Here is a 27227-nt window from a genome sequence, read left to right on the forward strand (position 1 = left end):
ACCTTTCTGCATGTGCCTGGTGCTTACCCTTCATATTGGGATGCAGCCAGGGAAGCGATGCCCATATGCCAGCTCCATGCTGTTCTAGTCACCAGAATCATGAACCAAATAAACACCCTTTGCTTATACTCTACCAATCATCAGGTAATATGTCACAGCAACACAAATGAACTGAGGCAATACGTATGGGACATTCTACAGACAAAAGACTCAGGTCTCCGACCTGAAGAAGCTTGGGGGCCCTTGTCAGAAAACCAAAGAGCTCAACAAGAGAAAGACAACTGCGCAGAACCCAGATAACTTAAGAAGAAACTATAAAGTCCTGAATCCCCTGGCCAAGAGAGGAAGAATATCCTTTTATTTTTATGAGTTAAACATGGATTGGGCAAATACTGCAGGAAACAGATCATAAATATATGAGAAGGCCCAGGAGAAATCTAGCTCAAGGAATGTACTCAAGTGTTACAATAACTGTATTTTATTTAATTAAGGACAAATATCCTTTGCTCATCTGGAAAAAAATATATAAAGTCTTACATTATATAATATACATAGTAAATAAATGGGCCATGACATTCTAAGAGAAAATGTGTGAGCGGATATCACACCAAAAGCAGAATAAACAGAGACAAGTCCAAGATCCGCAGTCAGAAAAAGTTACAACATAAAGAGAGACAATACCTCAAGGTCATGAAGGTAGAGTTAAAAATGAATAAAAGACAGTATACCTTCTCTAGAGAAGAAGGACAAAAATGAGAGTTAATGTGGAGAGAGAAAAGGATGCCAAACATACACATAAAAACTAATGGCATCAAGCTGATGAAGATTAAATCTCATGCACATGCACAAACAACTGAGAATTCAAATTTACTATGATGAAAGAGCATTAAAATATTGAGAAACAAAACAGAAAACAAATGGATATAATAAGGTAAAAAGTTAAAATGTTAAAAGGGAAAAGATCGGAAAATTTAAAAAGAGTAAATGAAATATGAAAGTATACGATGCAAAAAGATGAAGAGAAATCTTTAAAAAAAGAAAAATTACAAAATAAAAATGAGAAATTACGTACCACTTGTGCTAGGAACAATGGAGGTGGTAGTTGAAGTGGTTGTAGATGTAACCCTAGAAGTGGTAGAGGGAGAAGAGGATGTGGGTGATGGCATGGAGGTGACGATGCTGGGGCTCGAATTTGCACTAGCAATGGTAGTGGTTCCCAGAACAGGGTACGAAGAGGTGGAGGAAGAGGTGCCCTGAGTCCAGGCAGGAGAGGCCACGGTGGTGGTGCTGGCTGGGACACTGGTCGAGGCAGAGGTCCCCTGAGTCGTGGCAGGGGAGGTCACGGTGGTGGTGGCAATGGTGGCCTCAGGAGTTGGGGATGCAGAAGTGGTGGAGGAGGCAGAGTTGGTGGCTGGGACAGTGGCAGAGGAGGAGGTCCCCTGAGTCGTGCCAGGTGACATCACGGTGGTAGTGGCAGTGGTGGCCACAGGACTGCTGCCGGAGGTAGAAGTCACACCTGTGGTACTGGCTGGGACAGTGGATGTGGAAGAGGGCCCTTGCGATGTAGCACGTGAGGTCACAGTGGTGGTGGGAGTGATGGCCTCAAGAGTTGGGGAAGCAGAAGAGGTGGCGGATGCAGAGGTCACAGCAGTGGTGCTGACTGGGACAGACCCTGAGGTGGAGGTCCCCTGAGTGGTGGCAGGTGGGGTCACGGTGGTGGTGGCCTCAGGAGTTGGGGAAGCAGAAGTGGTGGCAGAGGCAGAGGTCACTCCTGTGGTTGTGGCTAGGACAGTTGCCAAGGAGGATGTCCCCTGAGTCGTTCCAGGTGAGGTCACAGTGGTGGTGGCAGTGGTGGCTACAGGAGTGCTGGCGGAGGTAGAAGTCACCCATGTGGTACTGGCTGGGACAGTAGCTGCGGAAGAGGTCCCCTGAATCGATACAGGTGAAGTCACGGTGGTGGTGTCAGTGGTGGCCTCAAGAGTTGGGGAAGAAGAAGTTGTGGAAAAGGCAGAGGTCAACCCTGTGGTTGTGGCTGGGAAAGTGGACAAAGAAGAGGTGCCCAGAGTTGTGGCAGGTGAGGTCACGGAGGTGGTGACAGTGGTGACCTCAGGAGTTGAGGAAGCAGCAGTTGTGGCGGAGGCAGAGTTCATTCCTGTGGTGGTGGCTGGGACAGTGGCCGAGGAGGAGGTCCCCTGAGTCGTGCCAGGTGACATCATGGTGGTGGTGGCAATGGTGGCCACAGGACTGCTGGCGGAGGTAGAAGTCACACCTGTGGTACTGGCTGGGAAGGTGGCTGCGGAAGAGGGCCCTTGTGTCGTGGCAGGTGAGGTCACAGTGGTGGTGGGAGTGGTGGCCTCAAGAGTTGGGGAAGCAGAAGTGGTGGCGGAGGCAGAGGTCACAGCTGTGGTGCTGACTGGGACAGTGCGCGTGGTCGAGGTCCCCTGAGTGGTGGCAGGTGAGGTCACGATGGTGGTGTCCTCAGGAATTGTGGAAGCAGAAGTGGTGGCGGAGGTAGAGGTCACTCCTGTGGTTGTGGCTGGGACAGTTGCCGAGGAGGACGTCCCCTGAGTCTTTCCAGGTGAGGTCACAGTGGTGGTGGCAGTGGTGGCTACAGGAGTGCTGGCGGACGTAGAAGTCGCCCCTGTGGTACTGGCTGTGACAGTGGCTGCGGAAGAGGTCCCCTGAATCGTTACAGGTGAGGTCACGGTGGTGGTGGCAGTGTTGGCCTCAGGAGTTGGGGAAGAAGAAGTTGTGGAAAAAGCAGAGGTCACCCCTGTGGTTGTGGCTGGGACAGTGGACAAAGAAGAGGTCCCCAGAGTTGTGGCAGGTGAGGTCATGGTGGTTGTGGCAGTCGTGGCATCAGGAGTGGGGGAAGCAGCAGTGGTGGCAGAGGCAGAGGTCATCCCTGTGGTGCTGGCTGGGACAGTGGTCGAGGAAGAGGTCCCCTGAGTGCTTCCAGGTGAGGTCACGGTGGTGGTGGCAGTGGTTACCTCAGGAGTTGGGGAAGCAGCAGTGGTGGCGGAGGCAGAGGTCATTCCTGTGGTGGTGGCTACGACAGTGGCCGAGGAGGAGGTCCCCTGAGTCGTGCGAGGTGACGTCACGGTGGTGGTGGCAGTAGTGGACACAGGACTGCTGGCAGAGGTAGAAGTCACACCTGTGGTACTGGCTGGGCCTGTGGCTGCGGAAGATGTCTCCTGAATCGTGACAGGTGAGGTCACGGTGGTGGTGGCAGTGGTGGCCACAGGACTGCTGGCGGAGGCAGAAGTCACACCTGTGGTACTGGCTGCGATGGTGGCTGCGGTAGAGGGCCCTTGGGTCGTGGCAGGGGAGGTCACAGTGGTGGTGGGAGTGGTGGCCTCAAGAGTTGGGGAGGCAGAAGTGGGAGCAGAGGCAGAGGTCACAGCTGTGGTGCTGACTGGGACAGACCCCGAGGTGGAGGTCCCCTGAGTGGTGGCAGGTGAGGTCACGGTGGTGGCCTCAGGAGTTGTGGAACCAGAAGTGGTGGCTGAGGCAGAGGTCACTCCTGTGGTTGTGGCTGAGACAGTTGCCCAGGAGGACGTCCCCTGAGTCGTTCCAGGTGAGGTCACAGTGGTGGTGACAGTTGTGGCTACAGGAGTGCTGGAGGAGGTAGAAGTCACCCCTGTGGTACTGGCTGGGACAGTGGATGCGGAAGATGTCCCCTGAATCGTTACAGGTGAGGTCATGGTGGTGGTGGCAGTGTTGGCCTCAGGAGTTGGGGAAGAAGAAGTTGTGGAAAAGGCAGAGGTCACCCCTGTGGTTGTGGCTGGGACAGTGGACAAAGAAGAGGTCCCCAGATTTGTGGCAGGTGAGGTCATGGTGGTTGTGGCAGTGGTGGCCTCAGGAGTGGGGGAAGCTGAAGTGGTGGCAGAGGCAGAGGTCATCCCTGTGGTGCTGGCTGGGACAGTGGTCGAGGAAGAGGTCCCCTGAGTGGTTCCAGGTGAGGTCACGGTGGTGGTGGCAGTGGTGGCCACAGGACTGCTGGCGGAGGTAGAAGTCACACCTGTGGTGCTGGCTGCGATGGTGGCTGCGGTAGAGGGCCCTTGCGTCATGGCAGGGGAGGTCACAGTGGTGGTGGGAGTGGTGGCCTCAAGAGTTGGGGAAGCAGAAGTGGTGGCGGAGGCAGAGGTCACAGCTGTGGTGCTTACTGGGACAGTGCCCGAGGTCGAGGTCTGCTGAGTGGTGGCAGGTGAGGTCACGGTGGTGGTGGCCTCAGGAGTTGGGGAAGCAGAGGTGGTGGCGGAAGTAGAGGTCACTCCTGTGGTTGTGGCTGGGATAGTTGCCGAGGAGGACGTCCCCTGAATCGTTCCAGGTGAGGTCACAGTGGTGGTGGCAGTGGTGGCTACAGGAGTGCTGGCGGAGGTAGAAGTCACCCCTGTGGTACTGGCTGGGACAGTGGATGCGGAAGATGTCCCCTGAATCGTTATAGGTGAGGTCACGGTGGTGGTGGCACTGGTGGCCTCAGGAGTTGGGGAAGAAGAAGTTGTGGAAAAGGCAGAGGTCACCCCTGTGGTTGTGGCTGGGACAGTGGACAAAGAAGAGGTCCCCAGAGTTGTCGCAGGTGAGGTCATGGTGGTTGTGGCAGTCGTGGCATCAGGAGTGGGGGAAGCAGCAGTGGTGGCAGAGGCAGAGGTCATCCCTGTGGTGCTGGCTGGGACAGTGGTCGAGGAAGAGGTCCCCTGAGAGGTTCCAGGTGAGGTCATGGTGGTGGTGGCAGTGGTTACGTCAGGAGTTGGGGAAGCAGAGGTGGTGGCAGAGGCAGAGGTCATTCCTGTGGTGGTGGCAGGGACAGTGGCCGAGGAGGACGTCCCCTGAGACGATCCAGGTGAGGTCACGGTGGTGGTGGCAGTGGTGGCTACAGGAGTGCTGGCAGAGTTAGAAGTCACCCCTGTGGTACTGGCTGGGACAGTGGATGCGGAAGATGTCCCCTGAATCGTTACAGGTGAGGTCATGGTGGTGGTGGCACTGGTGGCCTCAGGATTTGGGGAAGAAGAAGTTGTGGAAAAGGCAGAGGTCACCATTGTGGTTGTGGCTGCGACAGTGGACAAAGAAGAGGTCCCCAGATTTGTGGCAGGTGAGGTCATGGTGGTTGTGGCAGTCATGGCATCAGGAGTGGGGGAAGCTGTAGTGGTGTCCGAGGCATAGGTCATCCCTGTGGTGCTGGCTGGGACAGTGGTCGAGGAAGAGGTCCCCTGAGTGGTTTCAGGTGAGGTCACTTTGGTGGTGGCAGTGGTGGCCACAGGACTGCTGGCGGACGTAGAAGTCACACCTGTGGTGCTGGCTGGGATGGTGGCTGCGGAAGTGGGCCCTTGTGTCGTGGCAGGGGAGGTCACAGTGGTGGTGGGAGTGGTGGACTCAAGAGTTGGGGAAGCAGAAGAGGTGGCGGAGGCAGAGGTCACAGCTGTGGTGCTGACTGGGACAGTGCCCGAGGTCGAGGTCTGCTGAGTGGTGGCAGGTGAGGTCACGGTGGTGGTCGCCTCAGGAGTTGGGGAAGCAGACGTGGTGGCAGAGGTAGAGGTCACTCCTGTGGTTGTGGCTGGGACAGTTGCAGAGGAGGACGTCCCCTGAGTCTTTCCAGGTGATGTCACGGTGGTGGTGGCAGTGGTGGCCACCGGACTGCTGGCGGAGTTAGAAGTCACACCTGTGGTACTGGTGGGGATGGTGGCTGCCGAAGAGGGCCCTTGCGTCGTGGCAGGTGAGGTCACAATGGTGGTGGCAGTGGTGGATTCAAGAGTTGGGGACGTAGACGTGGTGGCGGAGGAAGAGGTCACAGCTGTGGTGCTGACTGGGACAGTGCCTGAGGTGGAGGTCACCTGAGTGGTGCCAGATGAGGTCACGGTGGTGGTGGCGGTGGTGGCCTCAGTATTTGGGGAAGCAGAAGTGGTGGCGGAGGCAGAGGTCATCCCTGTGGTGCTGGCTGGGACAGTGGTCGAGGAAGAGGTCCCCTGAGTGGTTCCAGGTGAGGTCACGGTGGTGGTGGCAGTGGTGGCCTCAGGAGTTGGGGAAGCAGCAGTGGTGGCGGAGGCAGAGATCATTCCTGTGGTGGTGGCTGGGACAGTGGCCGGGGAGGAAATCCCCTGAGTCATTCCAGGTGACGTCACGGTGGTGGTGGCAGTGGTGGCCACAGGACTGCTGGCGGAGGTAGAAGTCACACCTGTGGTACTGGCTGGGCCTGTGGCTGCGGAAGAGGGCCCTTGCGTTGTGGCAGGTGAGGTCACAGTGGTTGTGGGAGTGGTGGCCTCAAGATTTGGGGAAGTAGAAGTGGTGTCGGAGGCAGAGGTCACAGCTGTGGTGCTGACTGGGACAGTGCCTGAGGTGGAGGTCCCCTGAGTGGTGGCAGATGAGGTCCTGGTGGTGGTGGCGGTGGTGGCCTCAGGATTTAGGGAAGCAGAACTGGTGGTGGAGGCAGAGGTCACTCCTGTGGTTGTGGCTGGGACAGTTGCCGAGGAGGACGTCCCCTGAGTCGTTCCAGGTGAGGTCACAGTGGTGGTGGCAGTGGTGGCTACAGGAGTGCTGGCGGAGGTAGAAGTCAACCCTGTGGTACTGGCTGGGACAGTGGATGCAGAAGAGGTCCCCTGAATCGTTACAGGTGAGGTCATGGTGGTGGTGGCAGTGGTGAGCTCAGGAGTTGGGGAAGAAGAAGTTGTGGAAAAGACAGAGGTCACCCCTGTGGTTGTGGCTGGGACAGTGGACAAAGAAGAGGTCCCCAGAGTTGTGGCAGGTGAGGTTATGGTGGTTGTGGCAGTGGTGGCATCAGGAGTGGGGGAAGCTGAAGTGGTGGCAGAGGCAGAGGTCATCCCTGTGGTGCTGGCTGGGACAGTGGTCGAGGAAGAGGTCCCCTGAGTGGTTCCAGGTGAGGTCACGGTGGTGGTGGCTGTGGTGACCTCAGGAGTTGAGGAAGCAGAAGTGGTGGTGGAGGCAGAGGTCATCCCTGTGGTTGTGGCTGGGACAGTGGCCAAGGAGGAGGTCCCCTGAGTCGTGCCAGGTGACGTCACGATGGGAGTGGCAGTGGTGGTCACAGGAGTACTGGCGGAGGCAGAGGTCACTCCTGAGGTACTGGATGGAACAGTGGCTGCAGAAGAAGGCACGTGTGTCATGGCAGGTGAGGTCACACTGGTGGTGGCAGTGATGGCGTCAGGAGTGGGGGAAGAAGAAGTGGTGGCGGAGGAGGAGGTCACTCCTATGGTTGTGACTGTGATAGTGGCTGAGGGGGAGGTCGCCTGAGTCATTCCAGGTGATGACACAGTGGTGGTGTCAGTGGTGGCCACAGGAGTGCTGGCTGAGGTAGAAGTCACACCTGTGGTACTGGCTGGGACAGTGGTGGCGGAAGAGGTCCCCTGAATCATTGCAGGTGAGGTCACGGTGGTGGTGGCAGTGTTGGCCTCAGGAGTTGGGGAAGAAGAAGTTGTGGCAAAGGCAGAGGTCAACCCTGTGGTTGTGGCTGGGACAGTGGACAAAGAAGAGGTCCCCAGAGTTGTGGCAGCTGAGGTCATGGTGGTTGTGGCAGTGGTGGCCTCAGGAGTGGGAGAAGCAGAAGTGGTGGCGGAGGCAGAGGTCACAGCTGTGGTGCTGACTGGGACAGTGCCCGAGGTGGAGGTCCCCTGAGTGGTGGCAGGTGAGGTCACGGTCGTGGTGTAAGTGGTAGCATCAGGAGTTGGGGAAGCAGAAGTGGTGGCGGAGGCAGAGGTCACTCCTGTGGTTGTGGCTGGGACAGTTGCCGAGGAGGACGTCCCCTGAGACGATCCAGGTGAGGTCACAGTGGTGGTGGCAGTGGTGGCTACAGGAGTGCTGGCGGAGGTAGAAGTCACCCCTGTGGTACTGGCTGGGACAGTGGATGCGGAAGAGGTCCCCTGAGTCGTTCCAGGTGAGGTCACGGTGATGGTGGCCGTGGTGGCCTCAGGAGTTGGGGAAGAAGAAGTTGTGGCAAAGGCAGAGGTCAACCCTGTGGTTGTGGCTGGGAAAGTGGACAAAGAAGAGGTCCCCAGAGTTGTGGCAGCTGAGGTCATGGTGGTTGTGGCAGTGGTGGCCTCAGGAGTGGAAGAAGCAGAAGTGGTGGCGGAGGCAGAGGTCACAGCTGAGGTACTGACTGGGACAGTGCCTGAGGTGGAGGTACCCTGAGGGGTGGCAGGTGAGGTCACAGTGGTGGTGGCCTCAGGAGTTGGGGAAGCAGAAGTGGTGGAGGTGGCAGAGGTCACTCCTGTGGTTGTGGCTGGGACAGTTGCCGAGGAGGACGTCCCCTGAGTCGTTCCAGGTGACGTCACGGTGGTGGTGGCAGTGGTGGCCACAGGACTGCTGGGAGAGGTAGAAGTCACACCTGTGGTACTGGCTGCGATGGTGGCTGCGGAAGAGGGCCCTTGCGTCGAGGCATGTGAGGTCACAGTGGTGGTGGGAGTGGTGGCTTCAAGAGTTGGGGAAGCAGAAGTGGTGGCAGAGGCAGAGGTCACAGCTGTGATGCTGACTGTGACAGTGCCCGAGGTGGAGGTCCCCTGAGTGGTGGCAGGTGATGCCACAGTGGTGGTGGCAGTGGTGGCCTCAGGAGTTGGGGAAGCACAAGTGGTGGAGGTGGCAGAGGTCACTCCTGTGGTTGTGCCTGGGACAGTGGACAAAGAAGAGTTCCCCAGAGTTGTGGCAGCTGAGGTCATGGTGGTTGTGGCAGTGGTAGCCTCAGGAATTGGGGAAGCAGAAGTGGTGGCAGAGGGAGAGGTCATCCCTGTGGTGCTGGCTGGGACAATGGCCGAGGAGGAGGTCCCCTGAGTCATGCCAGGTGACGTCATGGTGGTGGTGGCTGTGGTGGCCATAGGACTGTTTGCGGAGGTAGAAGTCACACCTGTGGTACTGGCTGGGACGGTGGCTTCAGAAGAGGGCCCTTGCGTCGTGGCAGGTGAGGTCACAGTGGTGGTGGGCGTGGTGGCCTCAAGAGTTGGGGAAGCAGAAGTGGTGGCGAAGGCAGAGGTCACAGCTGTGGTGCTGACTGGGACAGTGCCGGAGGTGGAGGTCCCCTGAGTGGTGGCAGGTGAGGTCACAATGGTGGTGGCAGTGGTGGCCTCAGGAGTTGGGGAAGCAGAAGTGGTGGCGGAGGCAGAGGTCACTCCTGTGGTTGTGGCTGGGACAGTTGCCGAGGAGGACGTCCCCTGAGTCGTTCCAGGTGAGGTCACAGTGGTGGTGGCAGTGGTGGCCTCAGGAGTTGGGGAAAAAGTTGTGGCAAAGGCAGAGGTCACCCCTGTGGTTGTGGCTGGGACAGTGGACAAAGAAGAGATCCCCAGAGTTGTGGCAGCTGAGGTCACGGGGGTGGTGGCACTGGTGACCTCAGGAGTTGGGGAAGCAGAAGTGGTGGCGGAGGCAGAGGTCATCCCTGTGGTGGTGGCTGGGACAGTGGCTGAGGAGGAGGTCCCCTGAGTGCTTCCTTGTGAGGTCACGGTGGTGGTGGCAGTGGTGGCCATAGGACTGCTGGCGGAGGTAGAAGTCACACCTGTGGTACTGGCTGGGATGGTGGCTGCGGAAGAGGGCCCTTGCGTCGAGGTAGGTGAGGTCACAGTGGTGGTGGGAGTGGTGGCCTCAAGAGTTGGGGAAGCAGAAGTGGTGGCGGAGGCAGAGGTCACAGCTGTGGTGCTGACTGGGACAGTGCGCGTGGTCGAGGTCCCCTGAGTGGTGGCAGGTGAGGTCACGATGGTGGTGTCCTCAGGAATTGTGGAAGCAGAAGTGGTGGCGGAGGTAGAGGTCACTCCTGTGGTTGTGGCTGGGACAGTTGCCGAGGAGGACGTCCCCTGAGTCTTTCCAGGTGAGGTCACAGTGGTGGTGGCAGTGGTGGCTACAGGAGTGCTGGCGGACGTAGAAGTCACCCATGTGGTACTGGCTGGGACAGTGGATGCAGAAGAGGTCCCCTGAATCGTTACAGGTGAGGTCACGGTGGTGGTGGCAGTGTTGGCCTCAGGAGTTGGGGAAGAAGAAGTTGTGGAAAAAGCAGAGGTCACCCCTGTGGTTGTGGCTGGGACAGTGGACAAAGAAGAGGTCCCCAGAGTTGTGGCAGGTGAGGTCATGGTGGTTGTGGCAGTCGTGGCATCAGGAGTGGGGGAAGCAGCAGTGGTGGCAGAGGCAGAGGTCATTCCTGTGGTGGTGGCTGGAACAGTGGCCAAGGAGGAGGTCCCCTGAGTCGTGCCAGGTGACATCATGGTGGTGGTGGCAGTGGTGGCCACAGGACTGCTGGCGGAGGTAGAAGTCACACCTGTGGTGCTGGCTGGGATGGTGGCTGCGGAAGAGGGCCCTTGCGTCGTGGCAGGTGAGGTCACAGTGGTGGTGGGCGTGGTGGCCTCAAGAGTTGGGGAAGCAGAAGTGGTGGCAGAGGCAGAGGTCACTCCTGTGGTGCTGACTGGGACAGTGCCTGAGGTGGAGGTCCCCTGATTGGTGGCAGATGAGGTCACAGTGGTGGTGGCGGTGTTGGCCTCAGGAGTTGTGGAAGCAGAAGTGGTGGCGGAGGCAGAGGTCACTCCTGTGGTTGTGGCTGGGACAGTTGCCGAGGAGGACGTCCCCTGAGTCGTTCCAGGTGAGGTCACAGTGGTGGTGGCAGTGGTGGCTACAGGAGTGCTGGCGGAGGTAGAAGTCACACCTGTGGTACTGGCTGGGACGGTGGCTGAGGAAGAGGACCCTTGCGTCGTGGCAGGGCAGGTCACAGTGGTGGTGGGAGTGGTGGCCTCAAGAGTTGGGGAAGGAGAAGTGGTGGCGGAGGTAGAAGTCACCCCTGTGGTACTGGCTGGGACAGTGGATGCGGAAGATGTCCCCTGAATCGTTACAGGTGAGGTCACGGTGGTGGTGGCAGTGTTGGCCTCAGGAGTTGGGGAAGAAGAAGTTGTGGAAAAGGCAGAGGTCACCCCTGTGGTTGTGGCTGGGACAGTGGACAAAGAAGAGGTCCCCAGAGTTGTCGCAGGTGAGGTCATGGTGGTTGTGGCAGTCGTGGCATCAGGAGTGGGGGAAGCAGCAGTGGTGGCAGAGGCAGAGGTCATCCCTGTGGTGCTGGCTGGGACAGTGGTCGAGGAAGAGGTCCCCTGAGTGGTTCCAGGTGAGGTCACGGTGGTGGTGGCTGTGGTGACCTCAGGAGTTGAGGAAGCAGCAGTGGTGGCAGAGGCAGAGGTCATTCCTGTGGTGGTGGCTGGCACAGTGGCCAAGGAGGAGGTCGCCTGAGTCGTGCCAGGTGACATCATGGTGGTGGTGGCAGTGGTGGCCACAGGACTGCTGGCAGAGGTAGAAGTCACACCTGTGGTGCTGGCTGGGATGGTGGCTGCGGTAGAGGGCCCTTGCGTTGTGGCAGGTGAGGTCACAGTGGTGGTGGGAGTGGTGGCCTCAAGAGTTGGGGAAGCAGAAGTGGTGGCGGAGGCAGAGGTCACAGCTGTGGTGCTGACTGGGACAGTGCCTGAGGTGGAGGTCCCCTGATTGGTGGCAGATGAGGTCACGGTGGTGGTGTCCTCACGAGTTGTGGAAGCAGAAGTGGTGGCGGAGGCAGAGGTCACTCCTGTGGTTGTGGCTGAGACAGTTGCCGAGGAGGACGTCCCCTGAGTGCTTCCTTGTGAGGTCACGGTGGTGGTGGCAGTGGTGGCCATAGGACTGCTCGCGGAGGTAGAAGTCACACCTGTGGTACTGGCTGGGATGGTGGCTGCGGAAGAGGGCCCTTGCGTTGTGGCAGGTGAGGTCACAGTGGTGGTGGGAGTGGTGGCCTCAAGAGTTGGGGAAGCAGAAGTGGTGGCAGAGGCAGAGGTCACAGCTGTGGTGCTGACTGGGACAGTGCGCGTGGTCGAGGTCCCCTGAGTGGTGGCAGGTGAGGTCACGATGGTGGTGTCCTCAGGAATTGTGGAAGCAGAAGTGGTGACGGAGGTAGAGGTCACTCCTGTCGTTGTGGCTGGGACAGTTGCCGAGGAGGACGTCCCCTGAGTCTTTCCAGGTGAGGTCACAGTGGTGGTGGCAGTGGTGGCTATAGGAGTGCTGGCGGACGTAGAAGTCACCCATGTGGTACTGGCTGGTACAGTGGCTGCGGAAGAGGTCCCCTGAATCGTTACAGGTGAGGTCACGGTGGTGGTGGCAGTGTTGGCCTCAGGAGTTGGGGAAGAAGAAGTTGTGGAAAAGGCAGAGGTCACCCCTGTGGTTGTGGCTGGGACAGTGGACAAAGAAGAGGTCCCCAGAGTTGTGGCAGGTGAGGTCATGGTGGTTGTGGCAGTCGTGGCATCAGGAGTGGGGGAAGCAGCAGTGGTGGCAGAGGCAGAGGTCATTCCTGTGGTGGTGGCTGGGACAGTGGCCAAGGAGGAGGTCCCCTGAGTCGTGCCAGGTGACATCATGGTGGTGGTGGCAGTGGTGGCCACAGGACTGCTGGCAGAGGTAGAAGTCACACCTGTGGTGCTGGCTGGGATGGTGGCTGCGGTAGAGGGCCCTTGCGTTGTGGCAGGTGAGGTCACAGTGGTGGGGGGAGTGGTGGCCTCAAGAGTTGGGGAAACAGAAGTGGTGGCGGAGGCAGAGGTCACAGCTGTGGTGCTGACTGGGACAGTGCCTGAGGTGGAGGTCCCCTGATTGGTGGCAGATGAGGTCACCGTGGTGGTGTCCTCACGAGTTGTGGAAGCAGAAGTGGTGGCGGAGGCAGAGGTCACTCCTGTGGTTGTGGCTGAGACAGTTGCCGAGGAGGACATCCCCTGAGTGCTTCCTTGTGAGGTCACGGTGGTGGTGGCAGTGGTGGCCATAGGACTGCTCGCGGAGGTAGAAGTCACACCTGTGGTACTGGCTGGGACGGTGGCTTCAGAAGAGGGCCCTTGCGTCGTGGCAGGTGAGGTCACAGTGGTGGTGGGCGTGGTGGCCTCAAGAGTTGGGGAAGCAGAAGTGGTGGCGAAGGCAGAGGTCACAGCTGTGGTGCTGACTGGGACAGTGCCGGAGGTGGAGGTCCCCTGAGTGGTGGCAGGTGAGGTCACAATGGTGGTGGCAGTGGTGGCCTCAGGAGTTGGGGAAGCAGAAGTGGTGGCGGAGGCAGAGGTCACTCCTGTGGTTGTGGCTGGGACAGTTGCCGAGGAGGACGTCCCCTGAGTCGTTCCAGGTGAGGTCACAGTGGTGGTGGCAGTGGTGGCCTCAGGAGTGCTGGCGGAGTTAGAAGTAACCCCTGTGGTACTGGCTGGGACAGTGGATGCGGAAGATGTCCCATGAATCGTTACAGGTGAGGTCACGGTGGTGGTGGCAGTGTTGGCCTCAGGAGTTGGGGAAGAAGAAGTAGTGGAAAAGGCAGAGGTCACCCCGGTGGTTGTGGCTGGAACAGTGGACAAAGAAGAGGTCCCCAGAGTTGTGGCAGGTGAGGTCATGGTGGTTGTGGCAGTGGTGGCCTCAGGAGTGGGGGAAGCTGAAGTGGTTGCAGAGGCAGAGGTCATCCCTGTGGTGCTGGCTGGGACAGTGGTCGAGGAAGAGGTCCCCTGAATGGTTCCAGGTGAGGTCACGGTGGCGGTGGCAGTAGTGGACACAGGACTGCTGGCAGAGATAGAAGTCACACCTGTGGTGCTGGCTGGGATGGTGGCTGCGGAAGAGGGCCCTTGCATTGTGGCAGGTGAGGACACAGTGGTGGTGGGAGTGGTGGCCTCAAGAGTTGGGGAAACAGAAGTGGTGGCAGAGGCAGAGGTCACTCCTGTGGTGCTGACTGGGACAGTGCCTGAGGTGGAGGTCCCCTGATTGGTGGCAGATGAGGTCACAGTGGTGGTGGCGGTGTTGGCCTCAGGACTTGTGGAAGCAGAAGTGGTGGCGGAGGCAGAGGTCACTCCTGTGGTTGTGGCTGGGACAGTTGCCGAGGAGGACGTCCCCTGAGTCGTTCCAGGTGAGGTCACAGTGGTGGTGGCAGTGGTGGCTACAGGAGTGCTGGCGGAGGTAGAAGTCACACCTGTGGTACTGGCTGGGACGGTGGCTGCGGAAGAGGACCCTTGCGTCGTGGCAGGGGAGGTCACAGTGGTGGTCGGAGTGGTGGCCTCAAGAGTTGGGGAAGGAGAAGTGGTGGCGGAGGTAGAAGTCACCCCTGTGGTACTGGCTGGGACAGTGGATGCAGAAGAGGTCTCCTGAATCGTTACAGGTGAGGTCACGGTGGTGGTGGCAGTGTTGGCCTCAGGAGTTGGGGAAGAAGAAGTTGTGGAAAAGGCAGAGGTCACCCCTGTGGTTGTGGCTGGGACAGTGGACAAAGAAGAGGTCCCCAGAGTTGTCGCAGGTGAGGTCATGGTGGTTGTGGCAGTCGTGGCATCAGGAGTGGGGGAAGCAGCAGTGGTGGCAGAGGCAGAGGTCATCCCTGTGGTGCTGGCTGGGACAGTGGTCGAGGAAGAGGTCCCCTGAGTGGTTCCAGGTGAGGTCACGGTGGTGGTGGCTGTGGTGACCTCAGGAGTTGAGGAAGCAGCAGTGGTGGCAGAGGCAGAGGTCATTCCTGTGGTGGTGGCTGGCACAGTGGCCAAGGAGGAGGTCGCCTGAGTCGTGCCAGGTGACATCATGGTGGTGGTGGCAGTGGTGGCCACAGGACTGCTGGCAGAGGCAGAAGTCACACCTGTGGTGCTGGCTGGGACAGTGCCTGAGGTGGAGGTCCCCTGATTGGTGGCAGATGAGGTCACGGTGGTGGTGTCCTCACGAGTTGTGGAAGCAGAAGTGGTGGCGGAGGTAGAGGTCACTCCTGTGGTTGTGGCTGGGACAGTTGCCGAGGAGGACGTCCCCTGAGTCGTTCCAGGTGAGGTCACAGTGGTGGTGGCAGTGGTGGCTACAGGAGTGCTGGTGGAGGTAGAAGTCACACCTGTGGTACTGGCTGGGATTGTGGCTGCGGAAGAGGGCCCTTGTGTTGTGGCAGGGGAGGTCACAGTGGTGGTGGGAGTGGTGGCCTCAAGAGTTGGGGAAGCAGAAGAGGTGGCGGAGGCAGAGGTCACAGCTGTGGTGCTGACTGGGACAGTGCCCGAGGTCGAGGTCCCCTGAGCGGTGGCAGGTGAGGTCCCGGTGGTGGTGGCACTGGTGGCCTCAGGAGTTGGGGAAGAAGAAGTTGTGGAAAAGGCAGAGGTCACCATTGTGGTTGTGGCTGGGACAGTGGACAAAGAAGAGGTCCCCAGATTTGTGGAAGGTGAGGTCATGGTGGTTGTGGCAGTCGTGGCATCAGGAGTGGGGGAAGCTGTAGTGGTGGCCGAGGCAGAGGTCATCCCTGTGGGGCTGGCTGGGACAGTGGTCGAGGAAGAGGTCCCCTGAGTGGTTCCAGGTGAGGTCACTTTGGTGGTGGCAGTGGTGGCCACAGGACTGCTGGCAGAGGTAGAAGTCACACCTGTGGTGCTGGCTGGGATGGTGGCTGCGGAAGAGGGCCCTTGTGTTGTGGCAGGGGAGGTCACAGTGGTGGTGGGAGTGGTGGACTCAAGAGCTGGGGAAGCAGAAGTGGTGGCGGAGGCAGAGGTCACAGCTGTGGTGCTGACTGGGACAGTGCCCGAGGTCGAGGTCTGCTGAGTGGTGGCAGGTGAGGTCACGGTGGTGGTGGCCTCAGGAGTTGGGGAAGCAGAGGTGGTGGCGGAGGTAGAGGTCACTCCTGTGGTTGTGGCTGGGACAGTTGCAGAGGAGGACGTCCCCTGAGTCTTTCCAGGTGACGTCACGGTGGTGGTGGCAGTGGTGGCCATAGGACTGCTGGCGGAGTTAGAAGTCACACCTGTGGTACTGGTGGGGATGGTGGCTGCCGAAGAGGGCCCTTGCGTCGTGGCAGGTGAGGTCACAATGGTGGTGGCAGTGGTGGATTCAAGAGTTGGGGACGTAGAAGTGGTGGCGGAGGCAGAGGTCACAGCTGTAGTGCTGACTGGGACAGTGCCTGAGGTGGAGGTCACCTGAGTGGTGCCAGGTGAGGTCACGGTGGTGGTGGCGGTGGTGGCCTCAGTATTTGGGGAAGCAGAAGTGGTGGCGGAGGCAGAGGTCATCCCTGTGGTGCTGGCTGGGACAGTGGTCGAGGAAGAGGTCCCCTGAGTGGTTCCAGGTGAGGTCACGGTGGTGGTGGCAGTGGTTACGTCAGGAGTTGGGGAAGCAGCAGTGGTGGCGGAGGCAGAGGTCATTCCTGTGGTGGTGGCTGGGACAGTGGCCGGGGAGGAGATCCCCTGAGTTGTTGCAGGTGACGTCACGGTGGTGGTGGCAGTGGTGGCCACAGGACTGCTGGCGGAGTTAGAAGTCACACCTGTGGTACTGGTGGGGATGGTGGCTGCGGAAGAGGCCCCTTGCGTCATGGCAGGTGAGGTCACAGTGGTGGTGGGAGTGGGGGCCTCAAGATTTGGGGAAGCAGAAGTGGTGTCGGAGGCAGAGGTCACAGCTTTGGTGCTGACTGGGACAGTGCCTGAGGTGGAGGTCCCCTGAGTGGTGGCAGATGAGGTCCTGGTGGTGGTGGCGGTGGTGGCCTCAGGATTTAGGGAAGCAGAAGTGGTGGCGGAGGCAGAGGTCACTCCTGTGGTTGTGGCTGGGACAGTTGCCGAGGAGGACGTCCCCTGAGTCGTTCCAGGTGAAGTCACGGTGGTGGTGGCAGTGGTGGCCTCAGGAGTTGGGGAAGAAGAAGTTGTGGAAAAGGCAGAGGTCAACCGTGTGGTTGTAGCTGGGACAGTGGACAAAGAAGAGGTCAGCTGAGTTGTGGCAGGTGAGGTCATGGTGATTGTGGCAGTGGTGGCCTCAGGAGTGGGGGAAGCTGAAGTGGTTGCAGAGGCAGAGGTCATCCCTGTGGTGCTGGCTGGTACAGTGGCCGAGGAGGAGGTCCCTTGAATCGTGCCAGGTGACGTCACGGTGGTGGTGGCGGTGTTGCCCTCAGGAGTTGGGGTAGCAGAAGTGGTGGCGGAGTCAGAGGTCACTCTTGTGGTTGTGGCTGGGACAGTGGACAAAGAAGAGGTCCCCCGAGTTGTGGCAGGTGAGGTCATGGTGGTTGTGGCAGTCGTGGCCTCTGGAGTGGGGGAAGCTGAAGTGGTGGCAGAGGCAGAGGTCATCCCTGTGGTGCTGGCTGGGACAGTGGTTGAGGAAGAGGTCCCCTGAGTGTTTCCAGGTGAGGTCACGGTTGTGGTGGCAGTGGTGACCTCAGGAGTTGGGGAAGCAGCAGTTGTGGCAGAGGCAGAGGTCATTCCTGTGGTGGTGGCTGGGACAGTGGCCGAGGAGGACGTCCCCTGAGTCGTGCCAGGTGAAGTCACGGTGGTAGTGGCAAAGGTGGCCACTGGACTGCTGGCGGAGTTAGAAGTCACACCTGTGGTACTGGCTGGGACCGTGGCTGCGGAAGTGGGCCCTTGTGTCGTGGCAGGGGAGGTCACAGTGGTGGTGGGAGTGGTGGACTCAAGAGTTGGGGAAGCAGAAGTGGTGGCGGAGGCAGAGGTCACAGCTGTGGTGCTGACTGGGACAGTGCCCGAGGTGGAGGTCCGCTGAGTGGTGGCAGGTGAGGTCACGGTGGTGGTGGCCTCAGGAGTTGGGGAAGCAGAAGTGGTGGCGGAGGCAGAGGTCATCCCTGTGGTGCTGGCTGGGACAGTGGTCGAGGAAGAGGTCCCCTGAGTGGTTCCAGGTGAGGTCACGGTGGTGGTGGCAGTGGTTACGTCAGGAGTTGGGGAAGCAGCAGTGGTGGCGGAGGCAGAGGTCATTCCTGTGGTGGTGGCTGGGACAGTGGCCGGGGAGGAGATCCCCTGAGTCGTTGCAGGTGACGTCACGGTGGTGGTGGCAGTGGTGGCCACAGGACTGCTGGCGGAGTTAGAAGTCACACCTGTGGTACTGGTGGGGATGGTGGCTGCCGAAGAGGGCCCTTGCGTTGTGGCAGGTGAGGTCACAGTGGTGGTGGGAGTGGGGGCCTCAAGATTTGGGGAAGCAGAAGTGGTGTCGGAGGCAGAGGTCACAGCTTTGGTGCTGACTGGGACAGTGCCTGAGGTGGAGGTCCCCTGAGTGGTGGCAGATGAAGTCCTGGTGGTGGTGGCGGTGGTGGCCTCAGGATTTAGGGAAGCAGAAGTGGTGGCGGAGGCAGAGGTCACTCCTGTGGTTGTGGCTGGGACAGTTGCCGAGGAGGACGTCCCCTGAGTCGTTCCAGGTGAAGTCACGGTGGTGGTGGCAGTGGTGGCCTCAGGAGTTGGGGAAGAAGAAGTTGTGGAAAAGGCAGAGGTCAACCGTGTGGTTGTAGCTGGGACAGTGGACAAAGAAGAGGTCAGCTGAGTTGTTCCAGGTGAGGTCATGGTGGTTGTGGCAGTGGTGGCCTCAGGAGTGGGGGAAGCTGAAGTGGTTGCAGAGGCAGAGGTCATCCCTGTGGTGCTGGCTGGGACAGTGGCCGAGGAGGAGGTCCCTTGAGTCGTGCCAGGTGACGTCACGGTGGTGGTGGCGGTGTTGCCCTCAGGAGTTGGGGTAGCAGAAGTGGTGGCGGAGTCAGAGGTCACTCTTGTGGTTGTGGCTGGGACAGTGGACAAAGAAGAGGTCCCCAGAGTTGTGGCAGGTGAGGTCATGGTGGTTGTGGCAGTCGTGGCCTCTGGAGTGGGGGAAGCTGAAGTGGTGGCAGAGGCAGAGGTCATCCCTGTGGTGCTGGCTGGGACAGTGGTCGAGGAAGAGGTCCCCTGAGTGTTTCCAGGTGAGGTCACGGTTGTGGTGGCAGTGGTGACCTCAGGAGTTGGGGAAGCAGCAGTTGTGGCAGAGGCAGAGGTCATTCCTGTGGTGGTGGCTGGGACAGTGGCCGAGGAGGACGTCCCCTGAGTCGTGCCATGTGAAGTCACGGTGGTAGTGACAAAGGTGGCCACTGGACTGCTGGCGGAGTTAGAAGTCACACCTGTGGTACTGGCTGGGACCGTGGCTGCGGAAGAGGGCCCTTGTGTTGTGGCAGGTGAGGTCATAGTGGTGGTGGGAGTGGTGGCCTCAAGAGCTGGGGAAGCAGAAGTGGTGGCAGAGGCAGAGGTCACAGCTGTGGTGCTGACTGGGACAGACCCCGAGGTGGAGGTCCGCTGAGTGGTGGCAGGTGAGGTCACGGTGGTGGTAGCCTCAGGAGTTGGGGAAGCAGAATTGGTGGCGGAGGCAGAGGTCATTCCTGTGGTTGTGGCTGGGACAGTTGCCGAGGAGGACGTCCCCTGAGTCGTTCCAGGTGAGGTCACAGTGGTGGTGGCAGTGGTGGCTACAGGAGTGCTGGCGGAGTTAGAAGTCACCCCTGTGGTACTGGCTGGGACAGTCGATGCAGAAGAGGTCCCCTGAATCATTACATTTGAGGTCACGGTGGTGGTGGCAGTGGTGGCCTCAGGTGTTGGGGAAGAAGAAGTTGTGGAAAGGGCAGAGGTCACCCCTATGGTTGTGGCTGGGACAGTGGACAAAGAAGAGGTCCCCAGAGTTGTTGGAAGTGAGGTCATTGTGGTTGTGGCAGTGGTGGCCTCAGGAGTGGGGGAAGCAGCAGTGGTGGCAGAGGCAGAGGTCATCCCTGTGGTGCTAGCTGGGACAGTGGTCGAGGCAGAGGTCCCTTGAGTCTTGGCCGGTGAGGTCACAGAGGTGGTGGCAGTGTTGTCCACAGGAGATGTGGAAACAGAAGTTGTGGTGGAGGCAGTGTTCACAGCTGTGGTGCTTGCTGGGACAGAGTTGGAGGCAGAGGTCCCCTGAGTCTTGATAGTTGATGTCATGGTGGTGGTGGCAGTTGTGGCCCCAGTAGTTGGGGAAGTAGAAGTGGTGGCGGAGGCAGAGGTCACATCTGTGTTGCTGGCTGGGAGATTGGTCTTGGCAGAGGTCCCCTGGGTCCTTGAATGTGGGGTCACAGTGGTGGTGGTAGTAATATCCACTGGAGGTGGGGAAGCAGAAGTGGTGTCGGCGGCAGAGGTCTCAGCTGTGTTGCTGTCTGGGAGAGTGGTGGAAGCAGACCTCCCCTTATTCATGGCAGATGTGGTCACAGTGGTGGTGGTACTGGTGGCCACAGCAGCTTGGGAAGCAGAAGTGGTGGCGGAGATGGAGTTCGCTGCTTTGGTGCTGGATGGGACATTGGCCGGGGAAGAGCTTTTTTGTGTATTGTCCGTTGAGGTCTTTGTGGTGGGCTGATTGGTGGCCACAGCAGTTATGGCATTTGGGCTGGTTGGAGAGGCTTCTTGTGCGGATGTATTTGTACTGTTCATGGTGTTGAATGTACCTGTCTCCCGTGTGGTCGAACTGGTCCCTTCTGTGGAGCTCTGAGCACGTATGCTTGTTTCCCTCCCAGTGCTGAGCGATGACTTGTCTTTAGTCATTGGGGATGTGTTTGTATGGACCTGTGTCCTTGTCATTGTTGGTTCACTGGCATTGGATGTACCCGACCTTGTGCTGATTCTCCTTGGAACTCCATCATTTTCCCTCGTTTCTTTGTTCATCTTCTCAAATATCTGTGCACCTGCAGTCATTTTGGGGAGAGGTACCATTTTAAAGAAGAGAAGCTTCACATATTGTTTAGGTTTTCAATCTCTCCTGGCGTTTTGAGCTTTCCCACTGTGATGTGTGTCTTTAAAATTGCTTCAAATACACACGGCTCTTTAGGTTGCACCCGCATCTTAATGTGCTAAATTTCTGTTTGTTCAAGCTCTTCCCTGGCCACTGTTTCAGATAGAGTCATTTTATTGGAATTCTTTGTCAGATCTGAATTGAAGGCTTGCACCCCCTCTGCCTGTCTGTCTGTCCCCATTGCCCTCTCTTTCTAGGCTGCATCCATTGCCCTCTGCCCAGTCTGTCTGACGGGCTCCCTTCCACCCCTCGCGGGTCTTTCCTCACTCCCAGGAGGCAGATGCCGTAGAATCTCGGATCTTTGGCAACCTGGCAGTGTCGGGACCCCTTCCCAGGATCTGTAGGGTACCCTTGCCTCACCTCCTGTGTTGCTTTCCAACAGGCGCTGGCACGGGGAGTCCTGGGAGTCCTCTTGGGGTGGGCACCCTCCTCCATCCCACACAGCCCCGCTCTCGCTGAGTTCTGAAAGACAGAGAAGCCAGTTTGCTTCCTGGAGCCACCATCTTCTTTGAGTTTCTGGGTCCTTCCTTCTTTAAAACCTCTGAGTTACCATCCCTGCTCCTGCAAGGCCCGGTCCCTGGCCCGGGAAACTACCTCCCATCATGGAATCAGGCACCTACCTGTCCTTGTCCCCCATCGAAGTCAAGCAAGAAGATGGGGGAACGGGTGGTGCTCTTACTTAGGATTTACTGTACTTCCTTAGCTCTCGATCAGAATTTTAATGGAGAAAAGAATTGATTGGTCTATCAACAATTTCAAATTGTCAACGAGGAAAATGTAATTTCAAAAAAATTTCAGTGACTTTGGTGAAAATATCATTTCCAGCCATAAAACCATATTTAGAATGCATTCTTCAGATTATCAACAGGGACTCTGTGTTAATAAATATAGCTTGAAAACTAATAAAAGTGGGTAAATATTTCCAAAAATTGTCATTCTACTTCCATTTATTGAGTGTCAAGAGTACCAATATGAAATGTTTCCATTTCGCCTTAATGCATATACATACATGTTACTTTAATTTTTTAAAGATTTTATTTCTGGTCAGAGTAATTTTAGATCCATCAGTATAACAAAATTAATTTGCCAGTCAGTAAATGAATGTGTCATTTATTTAAAAGAAGACTTACCGTACTCAGAACTTTAATTTATAGACTTGTAGAATGACTTACTACTATGATTTGTGCCCTCTGAAGTTCCTGTCAAAATCTGATTCCTAATGTAATGGTGTTCAAAGTTGGTGGGGCCATTAGGAGGGATTAACAGGGACTGAGTTAACTATCAAGATGACTGAACCAGTTACCACAAGAGCAGGTCATTATAAAGCAGGGCTCATGGTTTGCCTCTTGCACAATACCTACTCGCCCTTCACCATGAATTGAAATAGCATGAGGCCCTCCCCAGAAGCCAAGCAGATACCAGCACCATATTCTTGGACTTCCCATACTCCAGAACCATGGGCCAAAATAAACCTCTATTCTCTCATAAATTACTCAGTCTTGGGCATTTTGTTACAGCAACACAAAACAGACTATAACACTCAGGATCTTGGGAAACATTTTAAAATACATATTTAATTTCTTGGATTTATAGAATTCCTTAATTGGGAAGTTTCCGTTCATTTATCAGATAACTGAAGCCCTTAAACAGAAAATACAACACATTGATTTTATAAGGGCAATTGAAAATGTTTCAAGGAATTTAATCAGCCAACTATGTGAAATAGAATCAACACTAAACAAAGGTCTTCATAGAGGCAATTATTTTGCTTCTGCTTCTGGCCAGGATGGTGTAGCAAGATTGGATTTACCCTTCTACCTGGTGGCCCACTCCCCAGGAAACAGCATACAAAAGATATGAATCATCCAATATCAGACACCGAGGGACAGTGATTCCTGAGAGATGGCAAACAAATGGCCCCACAATGGCCCCAGATTATGGACTTGAAGGAGTTTTCAGGAAGCAGCAAGGAGAAGTGGACCCAGCCGGAGGAGAGCAAGACCCCTGAGTTGAGGAGATGCAGGGATGAGGGTCTTGGAGACCAAGGCAGGTCAACTTCATAGGACTGAGTTCCTGGAGCAGAGAGGACACAGAACCCCAGAGACCAACCAAGCATCCTCCCTTGGGTTTTAAGCCCAACACTGACCAGGGCATGTCTATAAGGAAAATGTTCAAGGCCAGGGAGATAACATCAGATAGTGTTAGAAGGAATGAGGTGTGGCTCACACAGGGCCAGGGCTCAGTGCCGAACTGGAGAAACTCCTAGGGCACTGGAGGGAGTACGCAGGATGGTTTTGCTTAGATCATTGGAAACACGGCTGCAAGCTGGGCATGTCTCTGGACACACCTAAGAAATCATAAAAGCAAGACCTCCAAAGGATCCGACCATTTCCAAGTGGCTGAACTGCATCCTGGAAGGAGGGTAGGAGATTTATAAGAAAACAAAAACATCCAGCACCCTACAAGGTAAAATTCACTCTGCCTGGTGCCCAGTCATTAGGTGTCCAAAATACACATAGAAAAATGAATCTCAGAAGATTTTAAAAGATCTTCAGGGGGCTGGGTGTGGCTCGGTGGTGGAGTGCTTGCCTAGCCTGTGCGAGGGCCTGGGTTCAATCCCAAGTTCTTTAAAAAAAAAAAAAGCGGGGCGGTGGGGGGAACATCACTGAGCTTTGGGATAACTTTAAGCAGCCTCGTGTATGAATAGCTAGAGTCCCTGAAGGCAAGGAGAGCAGAAAGGAAGCAAGAAATATGTGAACAAATAACAGCCCACAAGGTTCAAACTCAAACAAAACTATAAGTCCCAGGAGTCGAGAAGTTTTGACAACACAGAAACAGGAAGAAAACTTCCAAGGAGTTCAGATTCTATAGATACTAAAAATGAATTCTTAAAAACACCTCTATTCAATCAATCAATCCGACAGCTTAAATTAAATGAACAAATCCCCTGAAAGACAAATCACAAAACCTCACTCAGAAAGTACATTACCTGAATAACTCTGTATTCATTAAGGAAACTGAGGCCATCCATAGTTGTAAAACCTTCCCACATAAAAAATACTACACCCCAAACATCGAACAGGTGAATTTTATCCGGTAGTGAAGGAAGAAATTATACCAATTCTTACACAAGCTCTGACCAAAATCGAAAAGAAAAGATTCTGAATTTATTCTAGAGGCCAGCATCACTGGGACATGAAATCCAGACATAGAAATTTCAAGAAAAGAAAAACAAACCACAGACCAATATCCTTTGTGAACCCAGATGAAAAAAAAAAAATTCTAAACATCATTTTAGCAAATTTAGTTGAACCACACACACTGAAAGAAAAACACATCATGCCCAAGTGAAGTTCTAAGAATGCACTATTGGTTTAACATTTTAAAATTCAAACAGTGTGATTCACTTGTGTGTGTGTGTGTGTGTGTGTGTGTGTGTGTGTGAGCGTGGGTCAGGGTGGTGGAGATAGAACCCCCAGAGCCTGGTGCATGCTAGGCGACCGCACCACCCCAAGCCACACCCTGGTCCTATGACTCACGATTTTACCAAACTCCAAGAGAGACACCATAAGATCATTTCAATTCAAAAATCTCAGCACTTCAGGAAAAGAAAAAATTTTGAGCAAACTACAAATGTGGGGAGCCACACTGAATGACCACGCCTTTCAGTCCTGATGCCCCAGGCTCTGACCAACTACTGTCTTTGTTGTGGCTTGGACAGAGACCCACTCGGATAGCAAGGAGGTCTTCTTTGTGGGTGTGCCCCCAGGGTTGAGTTACACTCACCTGTTTCCTTGTAATCCTACCCCGTCTGCCCTTTTATGGATAGAACTTTCTAAGAACAGTGTCGTCCCCCACCCCATAAAAGCTCACTTCTGAACATGCTCCCTCTCTCTTGTCAGCCTCTCGTGACTTTCTCTTGCTCTCCCTTTAGGGGAACCGGAGGCTGAGAGCCGGGGAAGCTGTCCTGAAGCTTGTAAATTGTATCTGTGTTTTATGAGGTGTCCCTGTAAATTCACACGAGCGATCTGAGTTCAGCTGCCCGCGCTGGTCGGGGGGAACAGCATAGGAATAAAAGGGAACTCCTTCAACCCAGTAAAGAACCACTAGGGAAAAATTACAGTGGACACTATACTTAATGGTGAATGCCTGAAGTCTTTCCCCCAAGATCAGGAACAAGACAGAGACGTCTGCCTGCTCGGATTCTGTGTAACATCTTACCCAGGGCACTTGTTTATTCTTAAGAAAGAAATAAAGATGGGGGAGGCGGGGAAAGAAAGAAAAGAAAGGCAGGAAGGGAAAGAAGAGGAAGAAGAAGAGCAGAGGTAGAGGGGAAGGAGAAGAAACCTCTAAAAGCCATGCCAAAGATGGCCGGCTAACTACCAGAAGCTACAGGAAGGCATGGGATAGATTCTCCCCAACGGTCCTCAGAAAAAACTAACTCAGCCAACACCTGCATCCTAAGACAACACGTTTTTGTTATTTCAGCCACCCAGTGTGTGCTACTTTCTCCATCCCGGGCCAGCCACCCACACCCTCTTCCTTGCGCCTTACACAACACTCAAGACTTATGGCTGCAGGCTGTGCGGTCTCAGTCGCTGCCCCCCTGCATCACCTCCCACACCCACCCACCACCTTCCAGCCACCTGGGAATGATGTGACAGAAATTTCAGTATCTTCCAATAATGAATATTTAAACTAAAATGTAATGAAGTTTTTGTTTTCAGGTTGTAAAATCCATTTTAAACCAAACTAAGCCCCAAAGCAAATAAGATTGCTCTAAAATCAGAACATTGACCCACGCAGTTCAATCATCCCTAGCAGTGTACGAAAAGTGGAAGAAACGTGAGCTGCAAGCTGGAAGTATTCATTTTTTCTGTCAATTAGCTTTCCATAGTTGTTTGCTGAGAGCTAGAGTCAAAAGTGTAAAAATTATGGAAATACTGAAAACATACTAGAAATTTAAAACTGTTCTCTTGATAGATTTGGCCTTTTTTCAAGGGTCAGATGTTGACATTTTTGATTCGCGAAATGTAAAAATCAAAAGAGTAAATAAAAGCCTTTCCCGTTCTGAAAAATAGTCAAAAGTTCTCAAAGAATTATTTAAAGTGTTTTTAAATGCCCCCCTTCTACAGTGTCACCATTTTGGCAGGGGAAAATGTTGTGCTACAATGATATTTTTAAAAAATCAATTGTTCAAATCAGATTTTCTTTCTTTTTTTCTTGGTTTGTTTATTTATTTTACTAGGAATTGGACCCAGGGCCCTCTGCATGCTAAATACATGCTCTACACAGAGTGGTACCTCCTGCCCTACAGTGTGTTTTTCAGTTGTCTTAGCAGCTGGGCCAGCTTCTATGAAGGACCCTGTGTTTATCAGGTGCTCTTCTGACTTTGCATTGAAATTCTTTTTAAAAAATATTTATTTTTTAGTTGTAGTTGGATACAGTATCTTTAATTAATTTATTTATTTTTATGTGGTTCGATCAACCCAGGGTCTCGCACTTGTGAGGCAAGTGCTCTACTGCTGAGTCACACCCCAGCCCTGCATTGGAATTCTTAATAATCTTTCTTTTAAAGTTTGTTTATTTATTTTTGTGGCATTGGAGATTGAACCCAGGGGCTTTGTTTGTTTGGTTTTTGTACCAGGGATTGAACCCATGGGCTCTTTACCACTGAACTACCTCCCCAGCCCTTTTTATTTTGAGACAGGGTCTCACTAAGTTGCTGAGGCTGGCCTCAACTTTGAATCCTCTGCCTCAGCCTCCTGAGTTGCTGGGATTGCAAGAGTGAGCCACTGCACTGGCTTAAAATCTTAATAATCTTTGAACGATATGCCCATATCGGGCTGAACCCTGTGAATCATATCACCAATCCCACACAGAGCGAGGAGAGAGGCTCCAGCCCCATCATCTCAAGGGCATGAATTGCTTGCAGCTGCTCTGTTGGTGGGTTGCCTGTGGCCAGGGTTGAGGACAGGGAGGCCGAGCATCATGGCATGACCTAGAGGACCTGGTGGCTCCCAGAACCAGCCCTCTTACCGCAGAGATGGACCAAAGGGCCAAAGTCCCAGGTCCTGCAGTGGCGGCTTCCTAGAACCAGCCCACCCCTCCCTCCCTGCCTGACCCTCCCCAGTAGGTCCTGACCCCCCTGACTCCTGAGTGATGTGAAGAGGGTGAGTGGGGAGGAAGCACAGGCTTTGCAGGGTGGGAGTTTAGGCGGGAGAGGTCAACTGGGTCTCAGAAGCTTCGGGGGCTGATGAGCCAAAGCAGTTGCCTCTACACTGGAGAATGAGGGTGTGGGAAAAGAGGGGAACGGGGGTCACCCCACCAGTTTCTCCCCACCAGCTCACCTCCCCTGCTCTTCTTTCTGATTAATAGCAATTACTTTTTTAAAAAAGTCCCTGGGTAGTGCTTACCCAGAATGCACAGGGCATGGGACTCCATCCCCAGCACCTCAAAAATAAACAGACCCCTTCCCCACCCCTGGGGTCTCCTCCCACTCCTTCCTCTTAGGAGCTGAACTGAAGCCCAAATACCTCAAGGGCAAATTTACTTGGAGATCGTGTTTGCAGGTGTCCAGGTTAAACTGAGGTCATTAACACAGGCCCTACTCCAGTATCACCGGTGGAGAAGTTTGGACACAGAGACAGACACATGCACAAGACAGATCCACACAGGAAGAGGTCAGGACAAACTCCAGCCACCACCCGAGGCCGAGAAGGGACCTGGAACAGAGCCTCCTGAGCACCTTCAGAGGGAGTGTGGCCCTGCTGAGCCCT

At 55.5% G+C, this 27227-nt stretch overlaps 1 protein-coding gene across 1 annotated transcript; it reads right to left on the reverse strand.

Moving 5' to 3' along the window:
- Window positions 1–1064: 1064 nt before the first annotated feature.
- On the reverse strand, window positions 1065–20090 carry LOC124081028 (pneumococcal serine-rich repeat protein-like). The gene has a single exon (XM_046427150.1). The coding sequence runs from the start codon at window positions 20088–20090 to the stop codon at window positions 1065–1067; it is 19026 nt and encodes a 6341-aa protein (XP_046283106.1).
- Between the last annotated feature and the right edge of the window lie 7137 nt (window positions 20091–27227).

This window comes from Marmota monax, unplaced genomic scaffold (genome assembly GCF_021218885.2).
Source record: "Marmota monax isolate L192 unplaced genomic scaffold, Marmota_monax_Labrador192_F-V1.1 WCK01_AAM20220418_F8-fsc00341, whole genome shotgun sequence".
Taxonomy (NCBI): Eukaryota; Metazoa; Chordata; class Mammalia; order Rodentia; family Sciuridae; genus Marmota; species Marmota monax.